The sequence below is a fragment of the Perognathus longimembris genome, chromosome 8 (assembly GCF_023159225.1).
Source record: "Perognathus longimembris pacificus isolate PPM17 chromosome 8, ASM2315922v1, whole genome shotgun sequence".
Lineage (NCBI taxonomy): Eukaryota > Metazoa > Chordata > Mammalia > Rodentia > Heteromyidae > Perognathus > Perognathus longimembris.
This window is the reverse complement of record NC_063168.1, coordinates 24,705,137-24,722,234: the sequence shown is the minus strand read 5'-3', so window position 1 is coordinate 24,722,234 and position 17,098 is coordinate 24,705,137. Positions and strand designations below refer to the sequence as shown.

The 17,098-nt window shown below is 49.5% G+C and overlaps 1 protein-coding gene across 1 annotated transcript; it reads left to right on the top strand.

Annotated features, from left to right (window-relative positions):
- Positions 1-9,809: 9,809 nt before the first annotated feature.
- Asprv1 (aspartic peptidase retroviral like 1) lies at positions 9,810-16,006 on the top strand. Its single transcript, XM_048352208.1, is given in 3 exon segments — positions 9,810-9,966; positions 14,765-15,075; positions 15,077-16,006. Coding segments are annotated over 3 exon segments (1,395 nt in total). The 3' UTR covers positions 16,004-16,006.
- Positions 16,007-17,098: the final 1,092 nt, after the last annotated feature.

The window sequence follows — 17,098 nt, the reverse complement described above, 5'->3', positions numbered from 1 at the left end:
TTCCACAGGGCTGTGCCAAGTGGGAACCGCAAACCAGAGAGGCATGTCAACACGAAAGTCACTCATCTAGAGTCCCCACGTCAGCGCAGTGTCATTTCCTCCCCTGAGTGCCGGGACCAGAAGCTGGGGCTGCCCCTCAGGCGGGTCATCCCCTCCTCTAGCTTCAGCCTGTCTGTCTGTCTGTCTGTCTGCCTGTCTGTCTGTCTCTCCCCTCACACTGCTGCTGTCAGGATGGGCCTTGGCATCTCTTGAAGTTTCTTTCTTCTATTCCTTGAATTGACCTTCCTTTAGGCCTATAACTGCTGAGCCTTCTACTGCTCCCCATAATTTTCACAACTGTTGACATCACCATTTATTCAGCTTTCTCCACAGGCCAAATAAAACCCTCCTGGACCTGGTCTGCCCCCTTCTGCAGGTTTCTCTGAAGCCTGAGGGCTAGACAGCTGGAATCACCCTTAACTTCCAACAGGCCTCAGGGCCTTTGCACCTGCCCCTCTCATGGCCTGGAGCAACCTCCCTCATTCCCCACCCCTACCCTCCGTCACACATCAGATAAAGCCTGTCACGCCTAGAAACCCAGGTTATTGTGTTTCTACCAGTGCCCTCCACAGAGCTCTACCAGGGGCTTCTTACCCTTTACCCTCCCTTTGCCCCTCCCCATCTCTCCCTCCATCCCTTCCTTTCTTCTGCACTGCAGATGGAACCCGAGGCCTGCCTCATGAAGGCTAAGCAAGTGCTTTAGACCTAGAGAAGTGTGAGGTCGAAGGGTCCCCACTAAACGTGGAAGCAGGAATGTCAAGGGAGAAGAGTATCCTGGGATGGGGCATGGCCTGAGCAAGTGTGACATCTGTGCAAGGAAGGTGTGCAGAGGGGCCTACAGCTGGCTGTGTGGTGGAGGGAGAGGCTGAGTGTGAGGCCATGCTGGAGACTGGTCTGGAGAGACCAGATGAGAGACCAGGGCCGTGACTGCTCTGAGACTGGGGACGTGGCTTTGCAGGAGGAGGGGGGACAGATGAGGGCAGTGAGGAAGGTGGCCAGAGCCAGGCAGAGCCAAGCAGCGAGGAGCGGGGAGGAGGTCAGGGGCGGTCCCTGTGGGAGGCCATGGGGTGGGGCCCGCAGGTGCCGTCACCTGGAGCCGGCCTGAGGACGGCAGCATTGATGGTGGTCTCTGCCTCGGGTGCTGGTAGGTGGTAAAAACCCTCACCAAGATCGCAGAGAGAGGTGAGAGAAAGCAAAGGAGTTCCGTTTGGTTTATATGAGAAGCCTGGAGCATAGACACTGGATGGAAGGGGCTGGCAAGTATTTACAGCTCTTCAAGGGGCTCCATATAATGAAGAGGATGTACTCAGATCCTGCTGGGTCCCAAGAGCTGACTGTTACATAGTCAGTGATTTTATGAGCCAGGAATTTTGAGCCAGTTATCCTTTTTTTTTTTTTTTTTTACAATTTGAGCTAGGCACAATGATGCAAACCTCTAATCTCAGTCTACTTGGGAGGCCAAGGTAAGAGCATTTCAATCCATAGACAGCCCAGACAGAAAGGGCAGAACATTCTCTAAAACACTAAAGCAAAGTTGGGTACCACTGGTTCATACCTGTAGTCCTAGTTACCCAGAAGGCTGAGATCTGAGAATGATGGTTCAAAGCTAGCCTGGACAGGAAGGTCCATGAGACCCTTTTCTCCAGTTAACCACCCAAAGGCCAGAAGTGGAGCTATGGCTCAAGAGGTAATCAAAAAGAGCTCAGGTCAGTATTCTGGCCCTGAGTTCAAGTCCTAGGACCAGCACAAAACAAAACACCCACTAAAGCAAAAGGATCAAGGGAATGGCTCAAGTGATAAGAGAGATTGCCTAACAAGTGCTAGGTCCTGAGTTCAATCCTCAGTACTGCCAAAAAATGTTAAATTATATGAACTTCATGAGGAAACCCCTTTCTATGTACAATTTAATGTATAACCAATAAAATAAAATTATATAAATTGATAACTAGATAATGTTACAACAAAGATAAAAAATATTCAAGGCTCACCGGTTCCTCATAAATTTACAATATTTTATTATTACTTATGGTTTTCTATTTCATCTGCGGAAATGCTTTTCTTCCCAGATCTACATTCAGTGACATCACACTGGTGGATTGAAGTCAGTTCCTGTGAAAAAACTTCCACCATGGATATTGGCAACGATGAATGACATAATAAGTGAAACAAAGATTCTCTTCTTATTGAAAATCTGTTATCTAATGTCAGTAAAAGAAGTTGCTCACACCATGGACAAACAAGTGCAGGTCCATCTAACTTATGTCTTTATTGTTTTATTTCTTCTTAGGAGTTGGTATAAGCAAGAAACCTCAACCAACATGCATGACCCTCAGAGATAAATTTCAATGCTTAGTGCTACGAATTGGGGAGGTTGGGGAAAATCAATGGAAACATTCTGTAAGATACAGTTGGCTGTATGCAGCCAACCATATAGGAAAAGATTTTCACCAGCAAAGCAACAGACAAAGGCCTCATCATCTACATCATCTACAGAGAACTCAAGAAACCCCTCCAAACCCCTCCAAACCCAGTAAACCAATTATTAAATGGGCAAAGGAGCTAAAGAGAGACTTCACAGGAGAAGAAATAAAAATGGCAAAGAAACATATGAGGAATTGTTCAACATCCCTGGCAGTAAAGGAAATGCAAATACAAACAACCCTGAGATACCACCTCACTCCAGTTAGAATGGCCTATACTCTGAACTCAGGCAACAACAAATGCTGGAGGGGATGCGGGAAAGAGGAACCCTTCTCCACTGTTGGTGGGAGTGCAAATTAGTACAACCACTTTGGAGAACAGTATGGAGGTTCCTCAAAAAACTCAGCATAGACATACCCTATGACTCAGCCATACCACTCCTAGGCATCTATCCTGAACAACAGGTCTCAGGATACCATAAAGACATCTGCACATCCATGTTTGTCGCTGCACAATTCACAATAGCCAAGATATGAAAACAACCCAGATGCCCCAAAACAGATGAATGGATCCAAAAAATGTGGTTCCTATACACAATGGAATACTACATAGCTTTTAGAAATGATAAAATAATGGCATTCACAGGGAAATGGTCAGATCTTGAACGAATAATGTTGAGCAAGACAACTCTAGAACACAGAGAACAAAGGCACCTGGTCTCCCTGATATATGGATGTTGGGGGGAGGGAGAACAGTAGAGATCATGTCTGTAAAGTAACAAACTTCTTTTCAAATGATTTTCCCACATGATTTGGTCAGTGACTTTACCTCATGTCTCTAAAACCAGACAATTACTAAATAAACATAAAAATGTCTAGAGTAGACCTATCAGAGGATCACAATAGCTCAACAGCTATGTACATATGATTATATAAGATGAGGCTAAGCAAAATGAACTCCAATAGAAGGAAACAGGAGGATTTTATTGTCATTAGGTTTAATTTACTAGGTGAATTTCCTATGGCATACCCCTGTGGTCACTGTATATGATTTTAGTATACTGGATATTGTATATATGTTTATCTGAGCTAGAGAAGGGAAAGAAAAATGAGGGTGTAACAAATATGACAAGAAATATACTCACTACCTTATTATGTAACTGTACCCCCTCTGTACATCACCTTGACAATAAAAATTTAAAAAACAATTTGCTGTATGCAACTGAAAATCAACAGTACTATACATAATGTTATTATTTGTAAGCTGTTAGCCATCTTTATATCAATAAAAGAATACATCTAATAACCGTGTGTGTGTGGATGCATGCATTCCCCCAGGTAGCCCTTTGTTGAACATCTACCAGCCCCCCTTGCCCTCCTGCAGACTGCCTTAAGGCTGAGGAGTGATGGGAGATGACCTGGAAGGAATCTTGGAAGAGGGAGGGCTGGCCCCTCCATGGGAAGGAGCGGGGTGGGGCAGGAGGGGGGAGTGTGGCGGTAGGTAGGTGAGGCTTGGTGGAAGGATTAGCCTGCATGGGCATAGACACTCCAAGAACTGAGGTAGCTGTGGGGAGACCCCCAGCCAGCATGGGGACACTGACAGGAAGCGGAGGCTCCTCTGCTTCATGCCAAGTGTAGGGGACCTAGCTCTACAGCGAAGCCCCCAACGATGAGAGTTCAAATTGCCCCTGGAATAAGATTGACAGGGCAGGTGTGGCTGCCACCCAAGGACTTGAGGGCCTCAAAGTATCTGACAAAGCCACCCCAGTCCCAGCAGACACCCACCATGCTGCCACCTGAGGCTCATGCCAGCCACCAGGCTGAGTGACTTGAATTGTAGCCAAGCAGGCTATAGAAACACATATAAACAAATGTGCATTTATTTACACAGGTTTAAAAATTGTGTAACAACTCTTTTTTTTTTTTTTTTTTTTTTTTTTTTGCCAGCCCCAGGGCTTGGACTCAGGGCCTGAGCACTGTCCCTGACTTCTTTTTGTTCAAGGCTAGCACTTTTCCTCTTGAGTCACAGCGCCACTTCCGGCCTTTTCTGTTTATGTGGTGCTGAGGAATCGAACCCAGGGCTTCATGCATGTTAAGCAAGCACTCTACCGCTAAGCCACATTCCCAGCCCCTTTTTAATTTTTATTTTTATTGATATAAAGGTAATATATAGAGGGGTTACAGTTACGTAAGTCAGATAAGAAGTACATTTCTTTTTGGACCATGTCACTCCTTCCTTTGCTTTCTCCCACTTTTTCCCTCCCATCCCTACACACAAGTTGTACAGTTCATTTTCAACATAGTGTCTAGTGAGTACCATTGTTGCATTTACTCATCCTTTATTTCTCCATTTCTGTGCTCCTCTTCTCTCCCAAAGACAGATTGAAAGGATATGTCGCAGCCATCCCAAGGGACCATGCGGAGATAGTCACAGACAGGAGAAAAAGGTTTATAAGGAGGTTTATTAGTGGGGCCATAGTTCCCATGGGAGAGGGAGCTACATGGCGGCTGCACCTTATCCAGGTGGCAGCTTCTCTCTGGGGCTAAAGGGGAAGTAGGTAGGTCTTAATAGTGAGTAGGAGTGGCTCATTAGGTATGGGTGGATCTGGGGGCTAATTGGAGGAGCTGAGGACCTGAGGCAGGGGAAATGCTAACATTCCCCCATTTGTTGTTTATTAATAACTGGGGAGGGGTACCAGGCCGGGAGTATGGGCAGAGGTTGTTTCTTCTGGAGCTACTCCCTGCTGCTGTAGAGGAGCGAAGTAGTCAGGGATCCCCGATTCATCGTTTGCCCGGGTACTGTCCAAGAAGTATTTGCTTGACAGTTTGGTTGGTAAAAGTCCTCATCATTTCCATGAGAATGGTTATCAGAGCCAATGGGTGTCATGGTCTCCTCTGGCTACCTCCTGCAGCTTGGGCACATCAAGGAGTCACTGGGGCTGAGGTCTCCAGGATCCAGATCTGCACTGGGCAGAGCAGTGTAAGTGAAGCCTCCAGTTGCCTCTAGTAAGAGGATGGTCTTGAACTGCAAATTCCCAGGTGGTGTCCTGGGTGAGAGATGTTATCCTGTTAAAAGAGACTTTTGAAAAGGTCAGGCAAAAGGCTGACAAGTTCACAGGACCAGTTAACATGAATGACATGGGAGAACACACTCTGGCCACAAGCCAGAAAAGTTCCATTTGGGACATAAACCCAATTGTGGCCCATTACAAGGAAGGAGGAATAACTGGACTGGAGGCAGGAAGGGAGTGTTTAGGGGTATTTTGGGGCAATTGGGTAGCAGACTGGTTGGGAGTAACCAGTCAGAGGCTAATATATACAAATAGCAAATAACAAAGGCAAGAATGCAAATTCCTGTCCAGATGGAAAATGGACAGGTATGGACATTTCTGATTAATTTTGGAAGGGCAAGTTTAAAGTGACTCCATTTAGGATTGACTTCATCTCCTCTTACTCCTCTCCATGGTTCCTTGTTGTCAGGACTGACCTTGTCCCAAAAGTCTAGGTGCTATTGCTTGGATAGCTTGTTCCAATTGGCATTCATGGGGTTTGAACTCAAGGCCTGGGCACTGTCCCTGAGCACTTCTGCTCAAGGCTAGCACCCTACCACTTGAGCCACAGTGCTGCTTCCAGCATTTGGTTGGTTCCTATGATTTGAGTCTCTTGAGCCATGCTTCCAGTCGCTGCTGTCTAGAGTGGTTGTACTAGTTTACATTCCCCTCAACAGTGCAGTAGGATTCCTTTTCCCCCACACCCCTGCCAACATTTGTTGTTCAAATTCACAATGTTGGCCAATCTTACTCTGGTGAGATGGAATCTAAGATTTGTTTTGATTTGCATTTCCTTTATGGCCAGGGATAATGAGCATTTCTTCATGTGTTTCTTTGCCATTCTTACCTCTTCTGAGAAGTCTCTCCTTAGCTCCCTTACCCATTTAGTGATTGGTTTATTAGCTTTGGGAAGAGTTAGTTTTTTGAGCTCCTTGTATATTCTGGATATTGGGCCTTTGTCAGATATATTGCTGGTAAAGATCTTCGTCCGTTAGCTGTCTTTCTAACTTAGTAGCTATGTCCTATGCTGTGCAGAAGCTTTTTGTTTTGTCAAGCCTCTCTCCTATGTGCTGTGCCTCAGGGACTCATTTCAAAAAGTTCCTTCCTATGCTTCTAAGTTATAGTGTTCCTCATACTCCCTCTTGCAGTAATTCCCAAGTTCCAGGTTTGACGTGGGGTTTTTGATCCTCTTTGAATTGGCATGGTGACCAGCAGGGATCCACTTTTAACTTTCTGCATATGGCTGCCCACTTTTCCCAACGCCCATTATTGAAGAGGCTATCTTCTTTCTACTCTATATATTCCCCCCTTTATCAAATGTCAGATAAGTCTAAGTTGATCTTTAGGTTTATTTTTGTGTCAATACCAAGCTGTTTTTGTTATTATAGTGCTATAATACGGCTTTAGGTCTGGGATTGTGATTAATAATGCATTCTTATTGCATTTTTAAGAAGTGAAATCTGAGGAAGACTGGAAATGCATAAATCTGGCCCTGTTCTATCCAATATCAAGATCTCTGTCCCTGCTCCTTGCTTCTAAGGCATTATTTCTGGATAGAACCTAGGTTGCTCCCCACTGGTTGGGGTCATTTTTCAAATGGTAGATCAGGACCAATGGAGGGTTGGCAGGTTAATTTCATGTGACATTACTCTGTGTTTAAAATTATTTATTTATTAGCTATTAGTGTTACAAGGGGATTTTTAATTCAATAAAATTATTACCTTAGTTTTAAAAAGAAGGAAAAAGGCCAGATGCCAGGACTCAAACCTATCATTCTAGCTAATCAGGAGGCTGAGATCTGAGGCTTATAGATGGAAGACAGACAAGACAAATTCTTGAGATTCTTACCTCCAATTATTCAGCAAAAAGCCAGAAGTGGAGGTATGGCCCAAATGGCAGAGTGCCAGCCTTGATTAGAAAAATTTGGGGGAGGATGTGAGGGCGATCTGGCTGCGACATCTGTCACCCCATTGATCGCCAGGGTTGATTCAGCTGATCTGGCTGGCTAGGCGGGTGTCCCCTTCCTCCCTCACCGCTCCATGTGCGTCCCTCCCGAAGCTACGCGCTTGGTCGAAGAGGACAACCATCCCCGATAGAGGAGGACCGGTCTTTGATGAAGCGCTCCCCTGCTAGAGCCGCCAAACAAGCTCTCAAGAAAAATTTGAGGGAGGGGGTTGAGGCCTTGAGTTCAAGCTCCAGTACTGGTCTCCACCTATAAAAAAAAAAAAGAGAGAGAGAGAGAGAGAAATGAAGTCAAATAGAAATTACCAGCGTACACTACATGTGGCAAATTAATTTTGTTTGGGATAAATATATATTTTCCATATTTGTATATTTTAGCTAAGACTAGAACTCAAAGCTTGCTTGGCTTTCTTGCTTTCAGCTAGACACTTGAGACACTCCTGGCATTTGCATTAGAAGCCGAGTCTTGAGGACTTTCTTGTTCAGGCAGGCTTTGCACTGTGATCCTCCAGGTCTCAACCTCCTGAGTAGTTAGGATTATAGGCCTCAGCCACCAGCGCTTAGATTATTTCATATCTTACAATCCATCTGTGTACTAGATAATCACAAAACATGTCTTTTTGTTTGAAACAATAAAAATTAACCCAAGTTGGTTGGTAAATTCTTCATTCCTCTGTTACACTGCTAATGTGTGTGTTTTTTTAAAGAGAGAGAGAGAGAGAGAGTGTGTGTGTGTGTGTGTGATAGTGATATCAGGGCTTGAACTCAGGGCTTTGTGCCTTCACTAAGCTTTTTTCTGTTCACAACTGGCATCAACCACTTGTCCATGCCTCTAGTCTGGCTTTCTACTTTAAGAATGCCTTGCGTTTTTGTCATTCTTTGGTGACAGTGGTTGATTTCCACCTGGTTGAGTTACCAGATGGACCTTGGGCCACCAGCCATGCAGCAGTCTCCAAATGGGTGCCGCTCTCCTCCCTTATCTCCTCTGTGGGTTCTGGGTGTTTGGGCTCCAGTGCTCTCCTGAGTCTTGTGAGGGCAAGCACAAGTCTGTTCATCTCCCAGAGGGAAGCAGGCTTGACCTCCATAAATATGTGTGGAATTGAATCAACCGACTTATTTTGTATTGTTTATTCCTGTCTACACTACAGACTGTCGAGTAGCTTAACTAACCTACAGCCATCAGCCTGATGGCTGGACATTGTGTGCAATAAATAAATGTTCATCACTGTGGCTACTAGTAACCTGGAGATTTCCATTACATGGCAAGGCTCCACTGTTCTCTCCTGCTTCTTCTTCCTGTCTCTTCTAGTTCTTCTGGTTGATAAAGAAGAGCGATCACTTTGATGTGCCAGGGGAGGCTGCCCCTCTAGCTGCCCCAACATCTTGATGATAGGAACAAAGCTAAATCAGCAATGCACTCCAGAGTCACAGGTCCCTGTGTGGCAGCTACATCATGGGTCTTCATTGCTCACAATACCAGTTATCATTAGAGCAATTAAAACGATTTCACGATCAGTTCAAAGCTTCCTTTGAGGTGTTTCAAATTGGACCAAGTCCTCCATGTGGCTGACTCGAAGCTGAGTTTCTGGTGTCATTAGAGGCCCATTTGTATCTGGCGATTACTCAAGCTATGTATTTTGATTGCCTGAATATTTCATAAATGGCTGAGGTGTTTGTGAAAAGTGGTTTCACATCCCCCGAGCTGTCTGGGCCTGTTTTACAAGTCCCTTCTCCAATCTCAGTCGAGTGGAGGGGACGCTGAAGATAGGGATGGGGAGGGGGCTGCGTGGAGTCTTTCTTCAAGCTGGCCTGTCCAGCTCTTCAGACAGACTCTGTGGCCCCAAGGAGGGCAGCAGCACTGGGAGCAGCAGGGGATGAGGGTTTAGTCTAGGACCTGAGAACTGGGTGGAAACTCACTTGGGAGGGCTGGGCCCATGGGGGGCTGGAGGACACCTTAGTAATCTTCCCGTTTGATTGAAAGAGCAAAACAAGAGAGAACCAGTTCGGCAGATTACACTTCTAGGAGTTAGTCAGCAACTCGTTCCTACTGACTCTCTGGGTTAGCCCAGGTCCTGACCCCAGTCCTGAGGGCTGACCATGGCACCAGGCCCAGATCGTGGTACCCAGTATACTCCGGGACTCTGCAGGGCCATGCCCCGTACCGGGCATCTTGCGGCCTCCTGATGCGCCCAATTCCCTGGTGGCCTGAGCTGGGCCATTTCTCGCAGAAAAGCCTCTAAGCCAGGTGGCAATGAAGGGAAGGTGGCCCAAACCAGAAGAGGGGTGCTGGGGCAGCAAGGAACTTGCAAAGGGCCTTGTAGGCACCCTCTGAGGGGACATGGGCCTGTTTGGTGAGGGCTGGAGCAGGACGTTTCTCTGGAGGAGCGTGACAAGGCCCAAGAAAGGAGACAAGGAGGGCACAGAGAATGGCCCTGTTCGAATGCCGATGCCCAAGACTGTTGAAGAGCATGGCGGTTCCCAGGGCTTCGGGGCAGGTACTGGTAGGTTGGTCAATGGTTTGGGATTAGGGAACCCAGCTTGGATTTCCCAGCCCTCTTTGCTTTGGTTAGAGCTTCCTGGAGGCCCCCTTGGGCTCCCATCTGAGTCTCTGGGTTGAGTGCCCTAGTAGACTCACCTCTGAGGTTTTCTCTTTAGCTTGAAGACCTAGGGCCATAGCTTCCTGCAGCAATGGCTGGGGAAGAATGTATTTGAGGACAGTGCTCCTAGCAGCTGCCCACCCCCGTCCATGCAAGCCTGGGGCAGGGCTTTGGGGTGGCCTAGGTGGTGAGCTGTGGCAAGTGGCCCTGGGCAGAAAGATCAAGTGCCCCAGGTCCTTGCCTCCCGTGGGAAGGAGCAGAAGAAAGGCTGACCCACTTACAAACTGGCTCCTTCAAAGCAGCGTGGCTGTGACCGGGGGCTGCTTGAAGTGGGTCAGCCTGCAGACACACGTTGGTCTTAAACTCTTCAAAACCTGGCTGTTAAACATCTGCATACTGTTTTCATTAGCTTGTAAGCCTTGGGGATGGGACCTGCCTAGTTTTCTAAAGCAGCAAGTGTGCCTAGAGGCTAATAAACAGCAGGTGCCTCCAATAAGTAGGATTTTAATACTCACTGGCAATGCAAGAGCAAATAAATACGCAAAACAAAAGAATTCCACGTGCACATTACACAATGTCTTCACCGTTTTCATCTGAGAACCCTGGGTCACCGTACATATACATGTGTGCGTGCGGCCTGGATGCAGCGTGCGCACAGTGTATATGCCGCGTGTGCACAGTGTGTATGCCGCGTGTGCACAGTGTATATGCCGCGTGTGCACAGTGTGTATGCAGCGTGCACACAGTGTGTATGCAGCATGTGCACAGTGTGTATGCAACATGTTGCATAGTGCATATGAAGGTGTGCAGTGTATACACTGTGCATAGTGTGTACACAGCATGTGCACAGCGTGTACGTAGCATGTGTGTGCAATATTGCATAGTACATACCCGGTGTGTGCATCACATGTGCATAGTGTGTCTACAGTGTGTGCATAGTGTGTATGCAGCATGTTACATGGTGTATGCATAGCATTGCATAGTGTGTCTACAGCGTGTTTCCCATGCACAAGCTAGAATGTACAGTGTGTGGAGTGGAGTTCTTTCTTTTGTAATCTTTCCATCCTCCCTCTCTCTCATTCCCTCCTCTGCCTCAGTAGAGAGGTAGCCAGTGGCCGCCTGCAGAGAAGCCATGGAGGGGACCTGTGCATGGCACAGGCGGACCTCGGTTTCCCAGAGCCGCCTCCTGTTCCAGGCACAGCCTCACGACGGGCATCACCATCCCCCATGGATGGCATCACCATCCCCCATGGTCTCTTGCTCTCAGTTCCTTGTTGAAATGCCTGGAAGATCAGGTCTGTCCCCAGGCCCGTCATTCCCGAGCTTGCCTGTGGGTCATGGCTCCACCTCCCAGGACGGGAGGGTGCTGGGCTCCTCCCCAATCCCCACTGTATTCCTCAGAAGCCTTCAGGCAGCAGGAGCACCTAAAGGTGTCTGACTGCTCTCTGAGGGCTTCAGTTCTCTGGGCTCTGAAGGGCCCTGCTCTGGACTCCCACTCTTCTGCTCAACTCCCCTAGGAGAAGAGAAATAGAAGAGAGAACCAGGGTGCCAGGACAGAATTGGGCCAGCAGAGCTCACCCTCGAGAAATTTCCATGAGGGGGTGTGGAGGGTGGGGATTCCTTAAGTCCTTCCTGTTTATTGCCTTCTCTCAGTCAAGTTCAGAGTGCCTGCTTCACACCCAGGAGATGCTAATGGGGTGATAATGAGGGTGTTCCACCCCAATACCTATACTTGTCAATAATTACTGCCATGTGCTGGGTTCTGGGAGGAGGCTCCCTGCCTGCCCCAGCTGGTTTAGCACCATGACTTACTATAGCCATTCCAAAGGCCCTGCCTGTGTGCTTCTGGGTCGTTCCATGGATGGGCTAAGGAACTTGAGAAATTATCTCCACTATGTTCCTGATTCTAGCTGCAGAAACTCAGACAAAGGTTAACCTCTGACCCCTTCCAGCAATCAGGGTAACCAGCACTGGCGGAGCTGTACAATCCAGGTGTGGAGAGGGTCTCCAGGGCCTCCCCGTGGAAGGGCCCTGGCCGGAGAAAATGGAGACAGTGGACAAGGTTGCTGGCCAGGTGGGCCTGGCTTCTTCCATCACACAGGTGATTCAGGCCCAGGCAGCTGAGAAAGAGTGGAGATTGCCACAAAAATTGTGTGTGTGTGTGTGTGTGTGTGTGTGTGTGTGTGTGTGTGTGTGTGTGTGTGAGAGAGAGAGAGAGAGAGAGAGAGAGAGAGAGATTGAGATTCCAGGCCTCCATGAAAAAGATAAAGTGGCTTTCTAGAAAAAAAAAAAAGGCCCGATTTAGCATTCTCAATTTCTGTGGTGTAAATACTCCCACTCCATCCACCCAATTTCAAGCTACCAATTGGCTTAGCAATTGGCTTAGCAAATTCCTGAACATTTAACCACCAGTTCTTGCTTCACTGTTCAGTGAGGCCAATGTCCTCAGAGCCCATGGAAGCTCAGCCCCCAGGACCTGGGTCAGCCTCCTCAAGCTCAGCACTGTACTTTCTGTCTTTTTTTTTTTTTTTTTCAAATTGCCCTTACCCAACCTGGATGGATAGGCACCTGCTGTGCTTTGAGGTCCTAGAATATAGACCAAGCTGGTTAGGTTGCAGTGGTGCTCACCGAAGTGAGAGACGTGAAAGAACTTCGCTGAAATGAACTCTAAAGCCAGGCAAATAGTGCCCTGAGAGACACCTAAGCCTAGAGTCAGAGTCACGTGGAGATGTGACTTGAACATCTAGAATTGTGGTTTGAAGAGTCGGGGTAGGAAATCAGCAGTCCTTTGTCAGCTGACAAGCCACCTTTGTCCCCCCCCCCAAGTCACGTGATAGTCTCCTCACACATCCCCACTTCCAGCCCAAGTAGATGAGGTGACAAATATCTGGGAGGCAGGAAGCCACAGGGTCAGCCCCAAGACCACGGAACCACTCCCATCCCAACAGCCCCAGGTCTATCCATGCAAGTCGGCTGGCAGAAGGGGCTTCCTGGTCTCGTGGGTGGCTACATTATTTTTCTGGATGCACACTTTTCATTGTGTAATCTTCTCGGAGGCTCACCTGGACTTGACACCTTCCCAGTGCTCCACTTCCCCTCTGCAGGACTCCTGGAATGCCACCAGGCCCCTCCTTAGCCAGGCAGCTATGGGGAAAGGTGTTGACCAAGTGCTTTTCTGCTGGCTCACGGTGTCAGGTCAAAGGCGCTGGACACAGGAACAGAATTTGAGGGTGTTGAAGTGTGGTTGGGGACTTCCAGGGCTACGACTGAGCCTGGCACACAGGGTATTCAGCATAAAGGACCAGCTAAGGGCAGGATCTTGGCCAGGAAAAGCAGCCCCAGAGCCACAACTATGCCATTGTGCCTTTTTCCTTTGCCATTCTTCACCACTCCTGCTTGGTGACAACACATGGGCAGGCCTGGAGCTCAGAGATCACCCCCTTGGTCCCTGAATAAGTTTCTATGAGGACTGGAGACAGTCACAAATGGCTGGTTCGTGAGCCAAAGACTGCTTTGTTGCAGGAGACAGACTTGGGGACAAACCACCAGCACACCTTGGAACACGCGTTCAGCTGTAAGTGTGTACATGTGCTAAGGATGGAAGAAAAGGCTACATGGAGATGACACTTGAACAGGGTCATAAAACTGGGTCCTTCCAACAGCCCCGACCTCACTACACAGGCCCAAGCCAGGCTCCAGTGCTTGGGCTCGCAGACCTACCCCCACGGACCTCTGTGGCATGTCCAGGACTGACCTTCACCCCAGAAGTGGAGGGGCAAAATGTCACCCGGATGCTCTTCTCCAGCCAGAGCCTTCGAGGCCCTTTTCCGTGGCATGGCCAACATGGCAGATGTTTCCCAAACTCAGAACTCAGAAGAAGGGAGACTCCCCCTGGCTCTTTCAGGAAATAACCAGGTTGGGGTGGGAAAGGAAGGGGTGCAGTATCTACAGAGGGGGCTTGTTGCAAAGTTCCTGCAAGATGGAGGGGCCAGACAGGGAGGGGACAGCACAGGAGGAACTGAGCCTGGGAGCCACTTCGAGTCAGAGTCAGATCCTGGGCTTTGCTGTCCACACCACAAGATGAGGTTAGGCCACTTCTGGACATCAATGAAGGCCCACGGGATGAGGGCTACCCTGGAAAAAGGACTCTGAATTAGGGGATAAAGGCATATTACTTTAGAAATTGAGGGTGTGTGTGTGTGTGTGTGTGTGTGTGTGTGTGTGTGTATGTGTAAGTGTGTGTCCTAACTCATTTAAAAATGCTTTCTGGAAGTGGTGCTGTGGCTAAAAGTGGTAGAGCCGTAGCCTTGAGCAAAAAGAGCTCAGGGACAGCATCCAGGCCCTGAGTTTCAAGCCCCATGATCAACACACACACACACACACACACACACACCCCTTTCTGTGCTCTCCTGATTCTGGCATCCTCTTCTGTCTCCCTCACCAGGGAATCTTCTAGGATCCCATACTTAAGTTTGGAATATACAATAGACACCCAGACAAGAGCCTGGGACTCCTGGGAGCTCAATAAATACAGGCTTCTTCCCTTTGACCACTCAGAATGGTCATTTAGGTGAGGCCAAAGGGGCTCCAAACTAAAAGCAGATGGGTGTCTGGTCCCTGTCTTCCCCTTCCTTCTCTGGCTAAGGGCAAACACCTGAATGTCATCACATCCTGTGTCCTCATCTGGGTTATTCAGGGACACAAGCTGGGGAGGGTACCTACTTACCCCCAGCCCCCACTGAGACTGCCTTTCTTGCCACGTGGGCTGACTTGGGTCAGTCCCATGGATGGCTACAGCAGGGTGAGGCACCCATCCTGCTAGTCAGGCAGGATGCTGGCAGGAAGGCGGGGCTGAGGGGGGGTGGAGCTTCCAGAACAAAGGAGAATGGGGAGCCCTGGGGGCCCCAGCTAGGCATCAAAAAGGCTCTGCAGAGCGATCGGGCCACACACACACACACACACACACCCTGCCTGCCTGCCTCTGTGCCAGGAGCCAGCCGGCCAGCCCCCGCCTGCTCCCGTCTGCTTGCCCAGGCCGGGCAAGGAATCCAGGCTGCGTCCACAGGCCGCGTCTTCCAGCGTGATTGCGCCCACACTGCTCTGTGGCCTTCTCTCCTTGGCGTGGGTTGCGGCTGAGGTCCCCGAGGCGAGCAGAGCGATGGCCACGAGCGGAGCCAGGAGCCAGGCGGGCCGCCGCGAGCATGCCTTCCTCCCGGAGCCTTTCGACGGCGGCAGCGTGGCCCCGGGCCGCTGGCTGCACCGCTTCGAGGTGATCGACGACCTCAACCATTGGGACCACGCCACCAAGCTCCGGTTCCTGAGAGAGGCGCTCCGGGGGGACGCCCTGGAGGTCTACCACGGACTGGGTCCCCACGAGCAGGGCGACTACGCCGTGGTGAAGGACGCGCTCCTGAAGGCCTTCGGGGGCCCCGGGGAGGCCGCCGGCCCCCGGCCCAAGGAGATCGTGTTCGCCAACAGCATGGGCAAGGGCTACTACCTCAAGGGGAAGATCGGCGGCGTGCCGGTGCGCTTCCTGGTGGACTCCGGGGCGCAGGTGTCCGTGGTGCACCCCAGCCTGTGGGAGGAGGTCACCGACGGCGACCTGGACACCCTGCGGCCCTTCGAGAACGTGGTGAAGGTGGCCAACGGGGCCGAGATGAAGATCCTGGGCGTCTGGGACACCGTGGTGTCGCTGGGCAAGCTGAAGCTGAAGGCCGAGTTCCTGGTGGCCAACGCCAGCGCGGAGGAGGCCATCATCGGCACCGACGTGCTGCAGGACCACAACGCCGTGCTGGACTTCGAGCACCGCACCTGCACGCTCAAGGGGAAGAAGTTCCGCCTGCTGCCCGTCGGGGGCTCGCTGGAGGACGAGTTCGACCTGGAGCTCATCGAGGAGGGGCCCTCGGAAGAGGGGCCACAGCAGCCCTCCTACTGAGAAGCCCTCCTCCCCTTGCCCCTGCCTCCCTCGGATCTGTGGGGAGGCCCACCCGCGCCCGGGGTGGGGGATCCTAGGGGAGCCCTCGGGCGGAGCCCGCCTCTGAAGCCGACTCTTGCCCTGGCCCTCCTTCATGGAAATGGCAGAAGGGAAGGAAACCAGCCTGCACCCGTGCTCACGGAGCTGCTGTGGTGGTGAGGATGTTGGAAGGCCTGAAGGAGCTTCCAAGGAGGCTAGAAGCCATCTGTGTTTGAGAAAGGAGTGGAGGACGGGGCGCTGAAGTGTGGCTTGGTCACCTTCGCGTCCAGAAGTCTGCTCGGCAGGGCTGGGTCAGGCCTCAGGGCCCTTGTGAGCCAGGGCCTTGGGAAGGGGGGACAGTCCCCCCCTCCCCTGAGCCACGGCCTATGTCCTTCTGTTGTTTGCTTTGAAATCCACTGAGACTTGGGCCAATACTTCAAAATCCAATAAAGTTTAGTTCATGGAAAACCCATGTAGTGTGCTGATTGGGGATGAGCAGAAGGAATGAGAGAGGGTGTGGAAAACAGGGAGGGAATATCAGTGATGAGTACTCAAGCATTTACAGAATGCTTGGCCTGCCCACAGATGTAAGAATCAATCAATGAATCTATCACTCTGTCGTGTGTGAGTATTTGTCTAGCTATCTAATCAGATAATTTGGTGGGTCTCTGAGCTATGGCTTTATAATGTGCAATCCCGTGAGAATTATGTTTCTCTTGTCCTTTAAAAGAAAATATATAATGACTATAGATCTTGACTTTTCTAAGACAGCCTCAACTTAAAAGTATTTTGAAGTATTCCTTCTCTAATTCCTCTTGGCATTTATAATCTACTTATAATTTTTCTAATTATTTCAATCTATCATACTTTAGCATCCAAATTGTTCCATATACCCAAAAGTGACTCCCAAGGCTATTTTGCAAGATGCCTTGATGAGGGATTAGGAAATTATGGTTAATTACAAACAAATGGAAAAGTATCTACCTGTCAAATAGGTTGTACAGCTGCCCTGGGAACCTGAACTTGGAGGCAGAAAATGAGGCCAGGCAACAAGTTCTGGCTTGTGGAGGGCAGTCC